General features: G+C 40.9%; 1 protein-coding gene across 9 annotated transcripts in view; it reads right to left on the bottom strand.

Moving 5' to 3' along the window:
* Positions 1-17,007, bottom strand: part of ap3d1 (adaptor related protein complex 3 subunit delta 1) — a 43,255-nt gene that overhangs the window by 21,516 nt on the left and 4,732 nt on the right. For all 9 annotated transcript variants that reach the window (XM_034223493.1, XM_034223497.1, XM_034223499.1 and 6 more), the window contains exons 3-19: positions 16,427-16,507; positions 14,971-15,051; positions 14,746-14,853; positions 13,931-14,060; positions 12,596-12,735; positions 11,213-11,286; positions 11,067-11,116; positions 10,857-10,906; positions 10,440-10,488; positions 8,675-8,820; positions 8,268-8,416; positions 7,089-7,319; positions 5,102-5,324; positions 4,019-4,164; positions 2,352-2,493; positions 1,137-1,208; positions 515-590 (exon numbers count right to left, since the gene is read on the bottom strand). In XM_034223493.1, the coding sequence (XP_034079384.1) occupies positions 515-590; positions 1,137-1,208; positions 2,352-2,493; positions 4,019-4,164; positions 5,102-5,324; positions 7,089-7,319; positions 8,268-8,416; positions 8,675-8,820; positions 10,440-10,488; positions 10,857-10,906; positions 11,067-11,116; positions 11,213-11,286; positions 12,596-12,735; positions 13,931-14,060; positions 14,746-14,853; positions 14,971-15,051; positions 16,427-16,507 (1,948 nt within the window). The remainder of the gene's footprint in view (positions 1-514; positions 591-1,136; positions 1,209-2,351; positions 2,494-4,018; positions 4,165-5,101; positions 5,325-7,088; positions 7,320-8,267; positions 8,417-8,674; positions 8,821-10,439; positions 10,489-10,856; positions 10,907-11,066; positions 11,117-11,212; positions 11,287-12,595; positions 12,736-13,930; positions 14,061-14,745; positions 14,854-14,970; positions 15,052-16,426; positions 16,508-17,007) is intronic.

Below are 17,007 nucleotides of genomic sequence, written 5' to 3'. Positions count from 1 at the left end.
TCCTGACAGCCGGTCAGTATCGTCTCATGCAGCTCACTGATCCAGTAATGAGTGACCCGACAGTGAAGAATAAACATATGTATAACTAGTTTAGCTTGTTCCAGAGGTAGATAAAATAGCTAAGTGTGTAAGGTCTAACTCTTAGTGTGTGTTTCGCTCCGCTCACCGGTCCGTCACAGCAGGCGGAGCTGCAGGATTTCTGCTTCACACACGCTGCATACCGCTATTTTATTGTCTTTTTCGGACACCTTAAAATACTGCCAGACCGGTGAAGCCATTTTGGCGAGCTTGTTCTGCCGCGCACAGAGAAAAGTGTCACGTATTTTACGTCATGCGATCGTCATTTTCCCCAACAGCAGACATGGCAAAACATGAGAAGAAAAAAACGTACTACGACAGCCACTTTGTTTATGGCAAGACTTTTATTACATAAGCGTAAAGAAAGCCATTTAGTTTTGGATTGTTTTGTGTTTGAAATTATGTTTTGTGGTAATGTTTAAACATTGTGCGTTACCTGGGACTTTGAGAGGCACGGTGAGGTCAATCTGCACGACGGGGATGTGCTCCACTCCGGAGCCCTCCTGGTACACCTGCACACAGGAGACGTTCATTTAAAAACAGAGTATAATAAAAGTTTCATCAGGAAAACATTGCATTATTTTGAAGACTTTTCTTGTTGCCGCTGCTTTTAATTGAACTATTGACATCTTACACTGTACCTTAACTTTTATTCATGAACCTGTATTATTCATGTTTTATTATCTTTGCTTTTTAATGTTTCTAATGTGTTTTATGCTCTTTGAATTGCCTTGTATTGAAAAGTGCAATATGAATAAACTTGCCTTGCCTTTTGATTCTTTGGTAAAAAATCTGAATATGTATATATATTACAAAGCCACATTTTCAGACATTTAAATGATTAAGACTCAATTCTTTAGAAGCAAAATATTTAAAATAGAATTCTTCAATGATTTGTATTGTTGTATTTCATTTTGCATCAATACACAACCAAAAATGAATAGATCATTAAACCCGTACTTCACAAACGCTCTTATGTTCCCCTATACAACAGACTGGTTTCAACAGAGACATGAACATATAAAAACAGACAGCGCTGTGATGACGGGTGAACAAACCTTCTGAGAGGACGGGGAGGACTTGATGTAGAACGGGTTGCTGGCTTGCTCCTGCTTTCTGACTTCTCTCCTCTGGATGAAAAAACAGTTAGATTAATTAATCAATGAGACACAGCCTAACATGAGAGGGGAGCCACGTGGGAAGAAGATTCAGGGTAACGCTCAGAATAAGTCAATATTGTTTTAAAAAAAAGGACTGCATGATTATATCTAGACTGAGAACCACCTCTGGGTCAAATGTTTGACTGGTGAAAAGTGACACACACACCAGGGTTTCCGTTAGCCGGTAATTACCGGTTTTTAGCTGGTAAAATGTATTAAAAACCGGTCAATTCAAAACCTGCCGTTCAAAATGTCAGGTAATAATTAGGGATGCTCCGATCGATTGCCTCCGGTCATTATCGGCCGATATTCACTCCTAATAGTTTGATCGGTGCCCTCTATGAAGGCCGACCAGGAGAGCTGGATCTGATCGATATGGACATAAACGCGAGTGAAGTATAACCGGACGCGAGAGAGATCAGATCAGCTGCTGAGTCTGACGGAGAAACGCAGCTCTGCATGATCACCTGAAGCCCCGCCCACTGTTTAGCGAGCTGCATGAGAAACTGACGGGCTGTCAGGAGAGAGAGAGAGAGAGAGAGAGAGAGAGAGAGAGAGAGAGAGAGAGAGAGAGAGAGAGAGAGAGAGAGAGGAAAAGAGAGGATCCGTTTCTCCCGTGTTATTATTCAAAGTTAATGTAAACTTTTGAATAATGTACTTAATCTACTACAAATAGTTTGTTTGAATGTAATAATGATGTTTGTTGTTTGTGGAAGCGCATCATTTATTGAACAATGAATCTGAATTTTTCGATCTGTTACGATTATAAACTGAAGCAATATAAAATTACTCCCATTAACTGAGTTTTAAACATCAGCATATCCGGTCATAGTCCGGTAATTACCTGCTAACGGAAACTCTGCTACACAATTCTTATTATTATTATTATTGAAACATGACCGGTAAGTTTCAAATTTGTCCGGAAAATGTATTCTTTCTGGACATTTGACCGGCAAGAAAAAAAATCGTAGCGGAATCCCTGATACACACTGAGACGTAAATGTAAATGTCCCCTCTGTGGGACTAATAAAGGTATTCTGATTCTGAGATTCATGAAAACTCATAAATCTCAGTTATTGTTTTCAGAAATGCTCCCATCATCGACCGGCCCACCTTTGCCAGCTCCTTCTCGTCCACCTCTGTGTGGCGGGGGCGGGAGTATTTGGGCTCCTCCTTGGAGAAGATCGCCCTGGGCTGCTCGTCCTCAGACTCGCTCTCAGACGGAGGCTCGTTGATCCAGGCGTCCAGGTCCAGACTGCACAACAAACCCAGTTACAGCTCAGCGCTCAAGACTCAATAACATACACTTGATGGTGGACCACAACGGCACGAGACGAGAGACTAAATACACAGCAGCGACGTGCAGTCAGGGGAGGCAGAGCCTCACCTGTCATACTCCAATGTAACGGAAAAACAACTAAAGAAAAACTAAATAGTAATAATAATAAAATGTCTCCACTGATCTGTGTTGTAAATGTGATTTCTGTTTGATTCCAATCGCTTTTTATAGTCAAAATCTGCAAATTGGCCGAGCTCCGCTACAACTACATGGGAGCGATGAGAAGTGAGGCAGGGACGAGCTCTGCCTCTCGTAAGTAACTGGCTGGAGCGCGGACACTAATGTAGCGCGGGCACTTATTTTGTGAGCGCGCTCAAGCCAGTTACTGTGGGGTGAGGTGAGGCACAGATGAGCTCTGCCTCACCTCAGAATGAGTCACCCCACAGAAACTGGCTGGAAAGCGGCCCTCAGCGCATGCCTGCACCATCTCACTGTATGTCACCAATGTAATGTTTGTAGATCCCTTTATTACATTTATCCTCGCCATCCATAGTCTCTCAATAACTTATTTCACGTATATGATATTTAGGCCCGCTGGTCTCACCATACAACGGCAATGAAAAAAGCACCAGGGGAGGCAGCCATAACCTCTGCCGCACTGAAGGGGGCGCACGTGAGCCCACAGGTTCTTGTTGCTACTGTTATTCTACGCAGAGGCAAACAACAAGCTAGACTTTTGAAACTAGAGGAAGATAAGGAGGACTTTTACAAAAAAGTAATAGAGATTGTTGTCCAGAAGGATAGCATGGACTTCATCTTCAAGTCAAGGTAAGACCACAATTGTAATGAACATGGGATCTTACTAAGAAAGAACAATCCAATATTTAGATTGTGGGTATCCTTTTGTTGAACAGTCTGTTTAAAATGAATCGAAGCATCAGACTAAAAAAGCTTTTGAAAATAACCGAACATTTCGATTAAGGTCAAAATATAATATTTGTAAATCTGACTCTGAAAGAGTCAGTGCCTCACCAGCCATGAACCTCACGTCACTGATACACAGTCATGTCAAACTAGGGATAAATCAACGCTTCATTCATAACATTGACATTTGAAACCAGATTCAAGTAGTTGCTGCGTAGGATATGTTTTCTTGTGTGATCAAAACATTTCCATAACTCTAGAACACTATAAAAGGCACAAATATATTGAAAACAATATCTATGTAATAATTTACTTATTCAGAACATGCATTTTTATAATAAAATATACTGCTTTAATCCATATTTGTTTGCACTAGGCCTATCAAAAAAATTGTTTTTACTGCAGTCAAAGGAAATAAATGAAACAAATTGTTTCCCTCTTTTTTAGGGCGGTGTTATAAAAATGTATCGCAATAGAGGATTTAAATGTGAAATATGAAAATTGGATACGGCCTTTGTCAAATGATGTACCAATGTCATTTGAATGTGTTTATTCCTCATGTACGGAGCCCACTCACCCTTCAGGAACAGGCACTTTCTTCTGTGCCTTGGGGGCCACAGGGTTGAGTTCTCCAGCGAACAGAGCGATGACTTCCTCTGCTATTTCTACGTCCTTCTGCTGAAGTTTCTGGATGTACTTGACCAGCTGCAGGATGCAGGAGGCCTGAGGACGAGACAGAAGGTGAGGGGGGGGGGGGGGGATCAGCATTTATCAGATTTGTACGTAGTGTGTAACCGTGTGAGGCAGGGCAGAGATATCAATCAAGTTTGTATTTCAATTACGATTTGGCTTCCAACTATTATGAGAACAAGATTATAGAGATAACAAGATTATTGTGACGCATGATGAATTATTTTTTTTTTGCCTCGACAGCTCTACTAGGCAGGGACACAAGATTGATGACTTTAAAAACGGAGTGTTCTTTCAAGAAACATGATTTTTGCCATAATCAAGCAGCCCTATGTTTAGGTATACGAGGACGAAAGTTTAAAAAAAATCTTTGTTTTCTCTTTGGCAAAAAGAAAGGCAGTTGTAGGCCTGAACGATTCATCGATTTTATTCATTTATTTATTTTTCTTCTTGTGTGTCAGTCATCCACACCAATCAGAAGTGCTGTGCTCCACATGTACCAGTCATTGTTAACCAATCAGAAGTGGCCCATGATAGAAGGTGATAGACAGATTGATCCAATCACCTGCCAAGTATTTTTGAAAGTGCCTGCCCTTTCCAAATGGCTTCCAAAGGAGCTTTAGATGGTTTGGTGAAACAAAGCATCTGGGTCAGGTTAGTAACGCTCCATCACATGTTTCTATGACAGGGTGACTCTTAAACTGAAGCTTGACTATAAAGCAACCCAACAGAAGTTTCATGTAACTTTAGTTCTTTCACTCGTAGCTCGGGCTGCGGGGGTGCTAGAGACGGGAGCACGTTGATACGACCTTCCTAGCCGGAGATATGGCCGCATTTTACAATAAACTTCCGTTGGGTCGCTTAAAAAGAAATATCGCAAATCGAATCGCAATATCTGTCAGAAAAATCTCAATTAGATTTTTTCCCCAATCGTGAAGCCCTAGGCAGTTGTGTGTCATATAACTCTTACCCTCTCCTGCACCTCCAGGTTGGCGCTCTGGACGAACAGCGGCAGCCTCTCGATCATCATCTCCTGCGCTGCCGTGCTGTCTGCGCTCCCCTCCCCGCTCTTCAGCACCGTGGCAAACAGCTTGGCTGCGTTCTGCACGTACACTGCCTGGATGTGGCCCGGTAAGGTGGCCACCTTCGGCCGCAGCATGGCCTCTAACGTCTGCATCGGGTTCTCCAGGTGTCTGTGGAGGAGAGCAGAGGGAGTTAGACAAAGACCTGAATGAAACTACATTGATCCATATTACATACTTAGATGCATTTTTAGAAATAATGAGTTCTAAAAATAAAGCAATAAGTGTGTCAAAGAGGTTTGAAAATGCCTCCATCAACTGAAGTGACATACACATCTGACCCCAATAGATTTCACACATGGAAACTAGGGCTGTGCATCTTCACTGGTCTCACGATTCGATTACGATTATCCTGTCAACGATTCGATTCAATTCGATATCCCGATGCATCACGATTCATACCAATGCGTTGCATCCTCAATTTTCTATATTACTGCACATGGCTTATTTTTCATCAATGCATACATGCAGTAAATACATATGAACTCTCTTTTTATTATTTAGAAAGTGCTTCAGAAATCAACATAAATGTCTTGACATTAATTTATAAACCAAAATAAATGAATTGTATAGGTCTAGCCTCCCTATATCTGTGTGTGAAGTTGTTCCATCCTCAAAAACAAAAACATAATGCTTCTGCAGTCTAGCTGCAGCTTCAAGCAACGGTCTTCTGTTAAAAAAAGGACACTGAATGTCCTGAATGTGGCATCACTCACAGGACTTGAGTCTGAACACAGCAGACAACAGGAGTATTTACAACAGCATATAACAACTAAAATACTGCATGTGGGTGCACACTCACATTCTCTGTCTTACTGTTACATAAATCCCATGAATGTATGAGATTAAATTAGCTTCATTGTATCTCAGTGATTAAGTGAATAATAAAGTTTCTATCGGGTCACTATCAGCCTGTCACTCATTATTTTCAGGGAGGGGGCGGGGTTTGGAGGAACGGAGAGGAGACGGTGATCGCGGAAGCTTTTTTCCTCCTGCCTTCACAAACTTTACACACGTAGATATCATCTGAAAATTAGAGGACATTCATACTTTGCAATCCAAGACTTAATTAAATCCACCAAAAACCTGACATGATTGTAACGCGATTATTTTTGAAAAACATAAATCCCTGTGCCGCAGCGACACGGAGTGATTTAGAGCGGGTCCTTCTGCTGTTGGTTCTGGACTGGTGTTCTTGTGTTGGTGGATAAAGCAGACTGCTCCGTGTTTGGTGCCGCTGTCACGTCTGTTCCCTGATCTCTACGTCACCGACCGATTTGATATTAAAGTGACAGAAAAAAAAACGTTAAAGTAAAGCCGCGGCCGGAAAATCAGGAAGCAACGTTACTACGCTATAACCGATTATCTTCCGTCACTGCATCGATACCGAATCGTCCACGTCCGCATCGCAATGCATCGTAGAAACGATTATTTTCAACACCCCTAATGGAAACCCAATTAATACAACAACAAAAAATGCTGTTAATTTTGACAGGTAAACAGATAATGAAAGTGTCACTGAGTCCAAGTAAGAGAGGCATATTTGCAAATAGATTAATGTGATGAAAAATGAAGATTACATGTCATTTAGGTAAGTTTACTCCGATGATATAAGAGGAAGGAAACACAGAGGTGGAAAGCACAGTATCTTTACCAAACTGTCATTCATCTCCCTATGGGTTCATTGTTAGAGGCACCGGGTCACGTGACACCTTATGGTCATGCAATTATTATGAAGTGTTGTTGAATTTCTTCATGTTACTGTGACATAAAACTGAATGGTTTCACTCCCTTCGTATACTCATGTTTTCTTTTTCTAATGACAGTTTATACCAGTTTGGTTAGTGTGCATTTCAAAGAGATGAATCAACGTACTCTGAGAATTCCCCGCAGATCCAGGCTGCAGCGTACAACACTTCGCAGATGCCCTTCCGCTGCACGTTGCCCGTCAACAGGTGAGCGTTGTCCAGCAGAGTGGCCATCTGGGCGACAGCAAAGCCTCGGATGGCTTTGACCCGGATGGCCACGTCCAGCATCTGAGAGGCGATGAGATGGCCGTGCCGTGTGCCCTCTAACCGGGTCAGCTCCACCAGGATACTGATGTACCTGTCAAGAGGAAGAGGGGCCACATAATGTCAAACAGAGGGAAGTGAAAAAAGTGAATTATAGGACACTGTTCGCGTAAGTAAGTAACTGGCAGTATTCATTTTTCAAAAAGATGATAATTAAATAAAAACAACTGTACGATAACATATGAGCTAGTTTCTTAATTTTACCTCAAAGGGCACAAGTTTGATTCATTTATGTGTTGGTCTTTTATGGTTATATGTGTATTTTACTTCAAGCTAAATAAAATAAAGGTGACTACAGATACAACTGTATTGCATGTTCAAACATTAATACCATAAGATAATAACAAGTTGATAGACATATCCTCCAGGAAAAATGAGTTTGGAAATTCTACAGAAACCCTTAAATAGTTCATTAAAATCGTATAAAACCCTTAAAAGGTAGGCTAGGTAAGAATGCAGAAACCGGCTCGAGTGCGCTAGAATTTGAAAGTATGCAGTCGAAAAAAATCTGCCCCTTCCTTCAGACTTCCTCACAGAGCCCCTCCTCCAACACACACGAACGCGCACATGACCAATGAGGGCACGAGATGAGTTTGTGCACAGATGGAAGGCTGACAGGCAGGTAGGCCATCCAGTTACTTTAGCCGGGCCGGCTCAGATGATTGGTCGTGCTTTTTACAGCGCCACGGCTTCCACAGATGACTTTTTTTTTAATGTATTTATTGTCAAAGCATTTAATGTATTCATTGCTATCGGGATGTTAAGATTATTCCATGGAATATAACAAAAAGGGTTTCTGAAGTGAATTACCTAACCCACCTTTAAGGTTTAAGTTGACTAAATTCCTATGATATTTAGTAAACAAAAAAACAACTGGATAAGAAAGAAAAATCTTTAGATGACTTAAACTAAATGGCATTATAGTCATAAGACTTTATCTAATACTAAATCCTAATTTGCAGTAAGAAGTAGTGGGACGGACCATTCGAAGTTGGTGATGTACTGGTAGTTGCTCTGGCTGCAGATATCGATGATCTTGGTGAGCAGCTCGTCTCTGTAGGTGGTTCCCTCCGCTTTGTCCACATGCAGCATCAGCTTCTTCACAATCTCCATCAAGTTCTTTTTGGACACCTGGAAGAGCAGACACCAGTTTATCGACGATCGGATTTAAAAGCATGAACATAAATCTTTTAAATATCATTAGGTCTACTAAGGCAGAACTTCAAAACTACCTTAAAATAACGATTGGCTATATAATATCTTGTACAGTGAAACAAATAATTGTACAAAGGCTTGATATATTTCGCTATCCCAGAAAACCAAATGCTAATGAACAGAGGGCTAAATGATCACAGATATGATCATCACTGTAGATCTAGTAACACTGACCATGCCGTAGAGCAGGTCCAGAGCTCTGAGGCGGATGGACTCGTCCTTGTCGTCCAGACACTGGAGGATCAGGTCTTTATGAGACTGCACTGACTTGGGGTGGGTCTTCAGGATCTTTGACATGGCCAGCAGGCCCAGGTACTTCACTGAAAACCAAACATGACATCAGCGTATTTCATCACAGACATAAGAGCACCCTTAGCTTTTCGTACCCCAGCGAGTCAAATATTTGTTTTGCTCTATCAGCTGACATTATTCTCTCATGTTACAAGTATGTCATTATAATATTTTTTATTCAGGATTTCCTATTCAACTTCCTATCATTTGGAAACCAGACTTTCCTTACTTGATTGTGTCTGCAGCTAGACCACAAATACCTGGTTGTAGAAATGTACTTTGGTTTCCAGAAGATGGGGAACTCTTTGAAACTGTTTCTAGAAAAATGCATTACATTACAAACTACTACACTACTACTACTAGTCAAAAACATTGCTAGCTGAATCTATTAAAAATGCTGTTTATCTATTGCTGTGTTATCTTCCAGGCAATAATCAATACAAAATCAAATGTAAATGACACAAAATAAATATCAAAAAGGAAAGGAACACAAAACATGCAGCACAATGGAAAGGACACACAAACACACACGGTACAACACACACACTGGAAACAGTCGTTTTGTTTTGCTTTATCCTCCCTTGCAGCTTTTCTTTCTAACCAAAAAAAGATTTGTAACCATTCAGAAATCTGCTGAATTATGGCCTCGTGTCGATTATCTAATTCGACAGAGACAAATGCCTCTCAGGTTCTCGGATCAATGCGTGTGGCAGTCCCTCTGGGGGTGAGGCGGGCTGAAAGTGAAAACACTGCAGGAGTGACCGGGGAGTCAGTGCAGGAGGAGAGGAGCACACTGGATGTTCCTTCGGCTGATTCTTTATCTCAGCGAGGAAGGCCTGACTGAGTAATGAAAAGGGAAACTGATATCAAACATTTCAAAGAATGTTTACTGAATTGCTGCCTTCAGTCAATTTGTGTACAGGGTTATTTTTGTCATTAAAAACTGAGATAACATATAGCATAAATGTATGCTGCATTAAAGATAATATAATAAATGTATTGCATCTGGTGTTTGCTAATCGATGCATTAAGCATATTCCTGCCGGTGTTTTTCATTCAGATATCTCAGTTAAACTTGATGGTGACAATTATTGACTGCTTGATGGTATCTTTACAATCCAGAGATGTCCTGATCTTTTAGATAATTACCGTATCAAAGTATTGAAAGCGGTTGACCTAAAGCATGACTATGAGGTGCGCTGAAAGGATAACCAAAAGCTAAAACCACAGGTTCACAGTCTGCTCTAGGAACATCAAATGTCTATTTTTCTACTTCACACACAGAACTATCTATATATGGGTGTCCAGATAACTCGAATGGCTAAATGCAGTATTCTCAGCTCCAACTAGAAGTGTGTGTGGGAGTGTATTTATAGAAGCAAGCCTTATGTTGGAGAATAAACTGCAAACTCTTATCCCTTTGAAATTGAATGTTCTGTATCATGCACAGGATTTGTTGTGAAAGGGGTATTCACATAAGTGAAGTGGTGTTCTAAGCAGGCCTCCTAAATTAGGGAGGGAGTATGGTAAGGTTTCGAGTTATCCAGAGTCAGGGGGGACTTTCGTCTAAGAGGGTGGACTGTTCCATATTCAGAAACACGCAGACAATGAGAAAATGACACACTGCAGGCATTGACAGAGGGCTCACAGTTCTGGTCCGAGTCTTCTATCAGGATTCGCAGTTTCTGCACACAGAGCTGAAACAGAGAACGAGAGAAAGAGAGAGGAAGCAATAGAAAGGGGGGGAGAAAGGGAGAGCCATTAACATCACTTTCCACAACAGGTTCAGTCTAGTCCTACAAAACATAAATGAGACAAACAAAAAGGAGGACATTGGGCTAATAATTGATGGTGCATGCATTTGTTGAAATCAAAACTAAAAGCAGGAGAGAAAAGGATGTGTGAATCGTGCAAACGTATTATCACTGATGTGTGTCTACTTTACATGTGTCTGACCAGAAAACAACATGGTGAAAGCACAGTGGTTCAATTGGGGTGGAAATGGTTATGATCAATATGTAACCAGATGAAGGTGCAGAAGGAGAAGTGGAACCCAGAAACTTACCTGGATACTAGCACTGTGGTTAGGCATCCCCGAGGACAACGAAATCAACACTGCAATGTGAGACAAACAAGAGTAATTAGAGAAAAACTCAACATTTTGTGAGAAAATGAAGGATTCAAGATGTGTTATTAATACAGAGGGACTGAAATAGAGCACAAAACACTTTAAAGTGAATAAGAGTTACTGCTCACATTTAAAACCAGAACTGACCTGCTATCACTGTGTTGACACATTCATACAGCAGAGACATGGCAGAGGTACTGTGAGAGAGGGGCGAGAAACAGAGATACATATATATATTATATATCTGTCAAATCAAACAGACTTGACTGTCTGTGGAATGCTTATCATCGAACCTGTGGATTAAGTTGGTCAGAGGTTCGATCAGCTTCTTCCCCAACCGTGGCTCCAGTGGTGTGAGCGCACCAAACTGTAAACAAACACAAAGAGGAGGCAGTAGATTATGCGTCACATCAGAATTGGTGCTTATGTTGAATTGAAACTCATAAACATTGATGGATTCAAGGAGTTACATTGTGTATATCAAGTACACGTTTAAAGCTTTTATTGAGATTTTCAAATTAAGCATCAATTGTTTGTCGTAAGAAATTTAGTGTTTTATGTGCGCGCGCTGCAGCCTGCGAGTAGTAGAGCAGTTTAAAAAGTGACATTTTGCTAAAAGGACTAAATGCCAACAAAGAGGAATGGAAGCAGAATATTTCTTTAGGTAAAAACATATATACATATTAAGAATAATTGCTTCTATTGCTACAACTTACCAAAATACCACCTTTAAAACACAATCATTAGCTCAATCTCAGTGCCAACGTTAAGAATAAAGCTTCTAACTATTCGATACATCCTTAGAAAAAAGTGTTATACTTTCACTTGTATTTAACTTATAGCACATGTAGGAGAAGTGATGTGAACTTGTTATTTAAAAGAAATGGCGTATTTGTTGAAATGTGGTCAGCCATGCAGCATGTCACATGACCATATTACATTTTGGCCAATTGAGGTTAATGCTGGTGAATCAACTAGTATCGTTTTCTCTTTTATGATGGACTCATCCTTGTGTTATTGGTGCAATACTATGAGCTATAAAAAACGTGGCTTGGTGGATCACAATATATAATGAACACCTTTGATCCATTTTGATAAGAGCATAGTACAGGGTCTATGCAGGAATCCTGAAGTCAAATGTAATTCCTTTTAAGACCTTTTTAAAGACCCTTTCCTACATTTTAAGACCTCATCGCCACTTGAAGTTCAAACCGGTTACCTTGGCGACACACTTTACCTCACATTGACTATATACAGTATTGATTGTCCTTCCTCCTTATCTTCCAACCATTTGGACGCAGACTTGCATTTCCCCATAACGATGTTGTTTAACAACCGGCGTAAACGGACCTTCGCGTGCTATCAAGCAGTGAGCGTGCGATGTCCTGTTCAGATTACGTCACATCCAACGGGATGCCATCAATAAACTACACAGAATCACACTACACACCTACGCAATGAGTACATTCAGGCAGACTGTAGAATACAACCTCTTTGGACAATTTATATACTTATTGAAAACAAGCTACAAAATGTAATACCTTGGAAAATGCCGTTTAATACTTTTTAATAGGCTTAATTTTCGCGGACACCCTGTAGTAGCAATACAAGAGCACATGTTTACACCGATCCAGAAACTCTTAAAAGTGAAACTTCCCTGTATCCCGTTGACTCACCAGTTTGATGATCTTAATGAGAACCCAGTTATTGGTGGAGGAGGTCATGAGTTTGAAGAAGAGCGGGGCCAGAGACAGGTAGTTCTTAGGATTCCTCCGAGCCAGCTCACAGATAACATTTACTGCTGCAGACTGGACCCCTGCAGAGGAGCAACATGATCAGAAAATAGCAAGCAATCCAAATAAATGAATTAAGTCAAGACTCTAAAACAATGATGTCCCAATATGTATATATGCTCATTTTCATTCATTTCTTACTTCATAGTATTTCATCATTTTTACTTTTATCTTTAATGTTATTAACCTGTGAATCTGTGCTGTCCTGTTTTTCATCCTTACCCTGTTGCTGTTTGAACGACTGAATTTACCCACGGGGATTAATAAAGGGTCTTATGTGTATGATATAGCAGAACACAGGCAAAGACATGCTTTTTGTTAAAAATCTCTCAGGATGGCTAATAAAAGTGAGATAGTTGTTACATTTCAAAGTTCATGGGCAAAGTCAATCGTCAGCCACATCTATGTTCAATTCATTTTTAAGGTGAATCTACCTTAGTATTTTTGAGGTTTAATAAAACCCAGAAGTTCTCCTCCTGTTTTCCTTTTTCTCAACCAAAATATACCACAAAAATGAACCCCAAAATATAAACCAAACCCTGCATTTGTAAAATGTAAGGACTCTTATTACAAGTGACAAAATATCTTCATTAGATGCATTTTTTGTCCGGCAGTGGCTCAGTCAGTAGGGGCTTGGACTGGGAGCTGTAGGGTCGCCAGTTCAAGTCCCTGAACAGACCTAAAATATGGAGTGTGGACTGCTACTTGGAGAGGTCCCAGTTCACCTCCTGCCCTGCCGTGGTGCCTTTGAGCAAGGCACCGGACACCCACCTTCCCCCCATTGCTCCCCGGGCGCTGTACAATAGCTGCCAGTCACTGCTCCTAGTACCAGACTCCTGGTACTAGGATGGGTTAAAAGCAGAGAACACATTTCACTGTGTGCTCTGCATGTGTGACCATTAAAGAGGGTTTCATCCCTCCCAATTCTATCTATCTATTTTGTTTCATTAATGTGCGAAGCAATTTCGTGTGCCCGATGTTCAATAAATAAGTGTGACACCACACTGGCATGCCATAAAGCCGGATAAATGTCCTGCTAGAGGTTTTAGTCGGTGCAACAGAAATAGTCCCGCGCTGTTGAATATTCCCAGACAGCCCTGGCACTCTCACAGATGAGCCTCCCTTAATCTCATATTCTTAGGTGCTGAATAATTCATAGGGTTCAGGTGACAGAGCACAAGCTTCCTGCGTAACAGACTGAATGCAGATTCTCGGTACCGGGGTCTGGATCCTCTAGTTTCTCCTTCAGCCTGGGGAAAGCAGGTCGCAAGGACTCCGGGTACTTCAGGAACACTTTGTACATGATCAACACCGCTTTCTTTCTGATGTACGGTTTAGTGTGGGACATCTGGGGGGAAAAGTAAAAGACAGTTTGTAAAGCAGGGTATATGCAGGAATCCTGAAGTCAAATGTAATACCTTTTTTAAGACCTTTTTTAAGACCCTTTTCCTACATTTTAAGACCTCATCTCCACTTAGAGTTTTAACCGGTTACCTTGGCGACACACTTTACCTCACATTGACTATATACAGTATTGATTGTCCTTCCTCCTTATCTTCCAACCATTTGGACGCAAACTTGCATTTCCCATAACGATGTGTTTTAACAACCGGCGTAAACGGAGCTTTGCGCTATCAAGCAGTGAGCGTGCGATGTCCTGTTCAGATGACGTCAAACCCAACGGGATGCCATCAATAAACTACACAGAATCACACTACACACCTACGCCATGAGTACATTCAGGCACACTGTAGAATACAACCTCTTTGGACCATTTATATACTTATTGAAAACAAGCTACAAAATGTAATACCTTGGAAAATGCCGTTTAATACTTTTTAATAGCCTTCATTTTCGCTAAATTGATTTATCAACTTTTAATACTTTTTAAGACCCCGCGGACACCCTGACATCTTGAAGGCGAAATACTGAGACACAGGAGGAGTGAACGGAGAAAAAAAGAACTGTAATATGAAAAGAAAACCTAAAGAGTCATTGTTGGGAAACCTTCTGAAATATTCCCTATGACTCACCAGTGTCATAATGTCATTGGCCAGGTCCCGAGCCAGGTCAGGGGTCACAAAACAAGAGAGGCCGGTGAGGGCAACACCTGTGTCATACTGGTTGGGACTGCTGAGATCCTGGGGGGAAAGGAGAAGAAAGATATTAGAAAGGAAGAGACCAAAGGACAGAAAAGGTTGGCTGAGGGATAAATACCATCAGATTCCCAGAAGAAGAAGAAGAAGAACGTCACTGACCTTTCGGATCTGATTGGTTGTCAGCATGATGACGTCAGTGCTCTCATGAAAGCACTGCGATGCCGCCAGGTAGCCAATCCTCTGCAGGAATGAAAGCAAGAAATGAAATGATTACATACTGTGCTGTATTGTGTTTGAACTGTATATGTCAGCACAATGCTATTATTAAAAACACCCATCAACCTGCAGCAGAGGAGCTATGGAGATGTACCTATGCAGTACACAGTGGGACTATTCCTCGTGCTATTTGTGGGTACATAGTGGTGAAATGACAGCTTAGCATTAAACTCAGACCCTAGTCAGAGCATCTTCAGGGTTTGTACAGTTTAAGGCAATCTGGGTTCAAGGCTTTTTTATGATTTGTTTTGATGCAACTTGGAATGAAATTAAAGACCAACATTACAATAACTCTGCATGGGAGATTCCACTGCCTCACTTCCCATTAGTTTGGCTTAACACTTCCTGCTCAAGATTAACTGTGCCTTTTAGAAAGTTAATTCCCTGTCACAGGTATCAGCAGTGCTTCAAAATCTTAAAAGCCTTCTTTTTTTTAATTGAATTTGCACTTCAATATTCTATAGCATGTGGTCTGAGCATCTGGATGGTTCAACAATCTAGATCTGCATGACATTGATGCAAGAGACATTCGGTAAATCATTTCAAAAATAGATGTAACCAGGTATTTAGAGAATTGAAATGACTGAAAAAGTGACTTCTAAAAACTCGACCAGACAAGTCTTAGCAGTTGTTCTAACTTTGGATTTTAGGACATTTTAATACCATGAAGACCTGGTGAATTCAGTGCCTTTTAAGACTTTAGAGCAGGGCTATTCAATTGGTGGCCCGCGGGCCAAATCCGGCCCCGGGGTGATATTTACTGGCCCTTTGAGTATAATGTTAAAAAGTAATCTACTTTTTATTTTTTTTATTTTTTAAAGATTTATTTTCTGACCAGAGTGCCTTTATTCCAGAGAGGGTGTTACATTGAGAGAGAGAGGGGAAGACATTGCCTGAAAACTTCAGCGGGCTCGGGTTTCGAACCCACCTACTAGCTACTGTAGTGACAACTCCTGTCATTGATTGCATCTCTGCGTGAATGATTAGATCATTTCACCTAAATGAAATGAAATGATGTTGATGGTTAAATCAGCTTCACATGTAGGCCTACTGAGTTCTGAACTTTTAGATCTATGAAGGCCTTGGGGCTATGTTGTTTGAATGATTTAAACACAATATATGCACTCCACTATGCTGTTGGAGTATTTACTGTATCTGAAGCCATCTTTTTCCCGGACCCTTGCTTTGGATCATTTTCATCAACCGGCCCCATTCCAAACTCATTGAATAGCCCTGCTCTAGAGGATCCACAGGAAAAGGGATCATGACCATTCATCCAGAAAGTGACGAGGATGAGAGTTCTGCATTTGCAAGACGTGTAAATGTATTCTAATCGTACCTTGTATGTGAACTTGGAGGAGCTCATGACTTCAACGATGTTGAAAGCGGCCCAGCTGACATCATAGCCGAGCATCTGAAGCTGTAACACGAAAAAGAGAAGAGACAGTGGGTGAATAAAAGTAAGATGTCCCTGTGGCTCACAGAGAGGCTGGATGCAACAAGCCATCTAAAACTAAACGTGGGCCTCGTTGGTTATAAATAGATAAGTGCGGCTGTGAGCCATTATGCCGTGGAGTGACCAATCTTCATCCTCAAAACAACATGTGTACATGCAGGTTTGCTTCCATTTAATACAAATGTATAACGTGGTTTGTAGCAGGTCACTTCTATTTACCCCTGACGAGCCATGAGCCAAAACAGTGGGCTTTGATTCAACATGGTGCTATTTGAACAGAAAAGATCATATTCAAAGAACAAAGAGTGTGTGTGTGCGACTCGTTCCTTCTTCAGTTATTACCACGGAAGAGATTTTTCTATTGCGTGCATGCGTCAACACTGTCTGAAAATGTTTAATCATATTTGAAAGCATAAAATGTAATGCCTGCCTTAAACGAAATATTCCTTTTGACAGGATATATA

Source organism: Gymnodraco acuticeps, unplaced genomic scaffold (assembly GCF_902827175.1).
Source record: "Gymnodraco acuticeps unplaced genomic scaffold, fGymAcu1.1, whole genome shotgun sequence".
In the NCBI taxonomy this organism is placed as follows: domain Eukaryota; kingdom Metazoa; phylum Chordata; class Actinopteri; order Perciformes; family Bathydraconidae; genus Gymnodraco; species Gymnodraco acuticeps.
The sequence above is the reverse complement of the archived record's forward strand: the minus strand, read 5'-3'. Positions and strand labels throughout refer to the sequence as shown.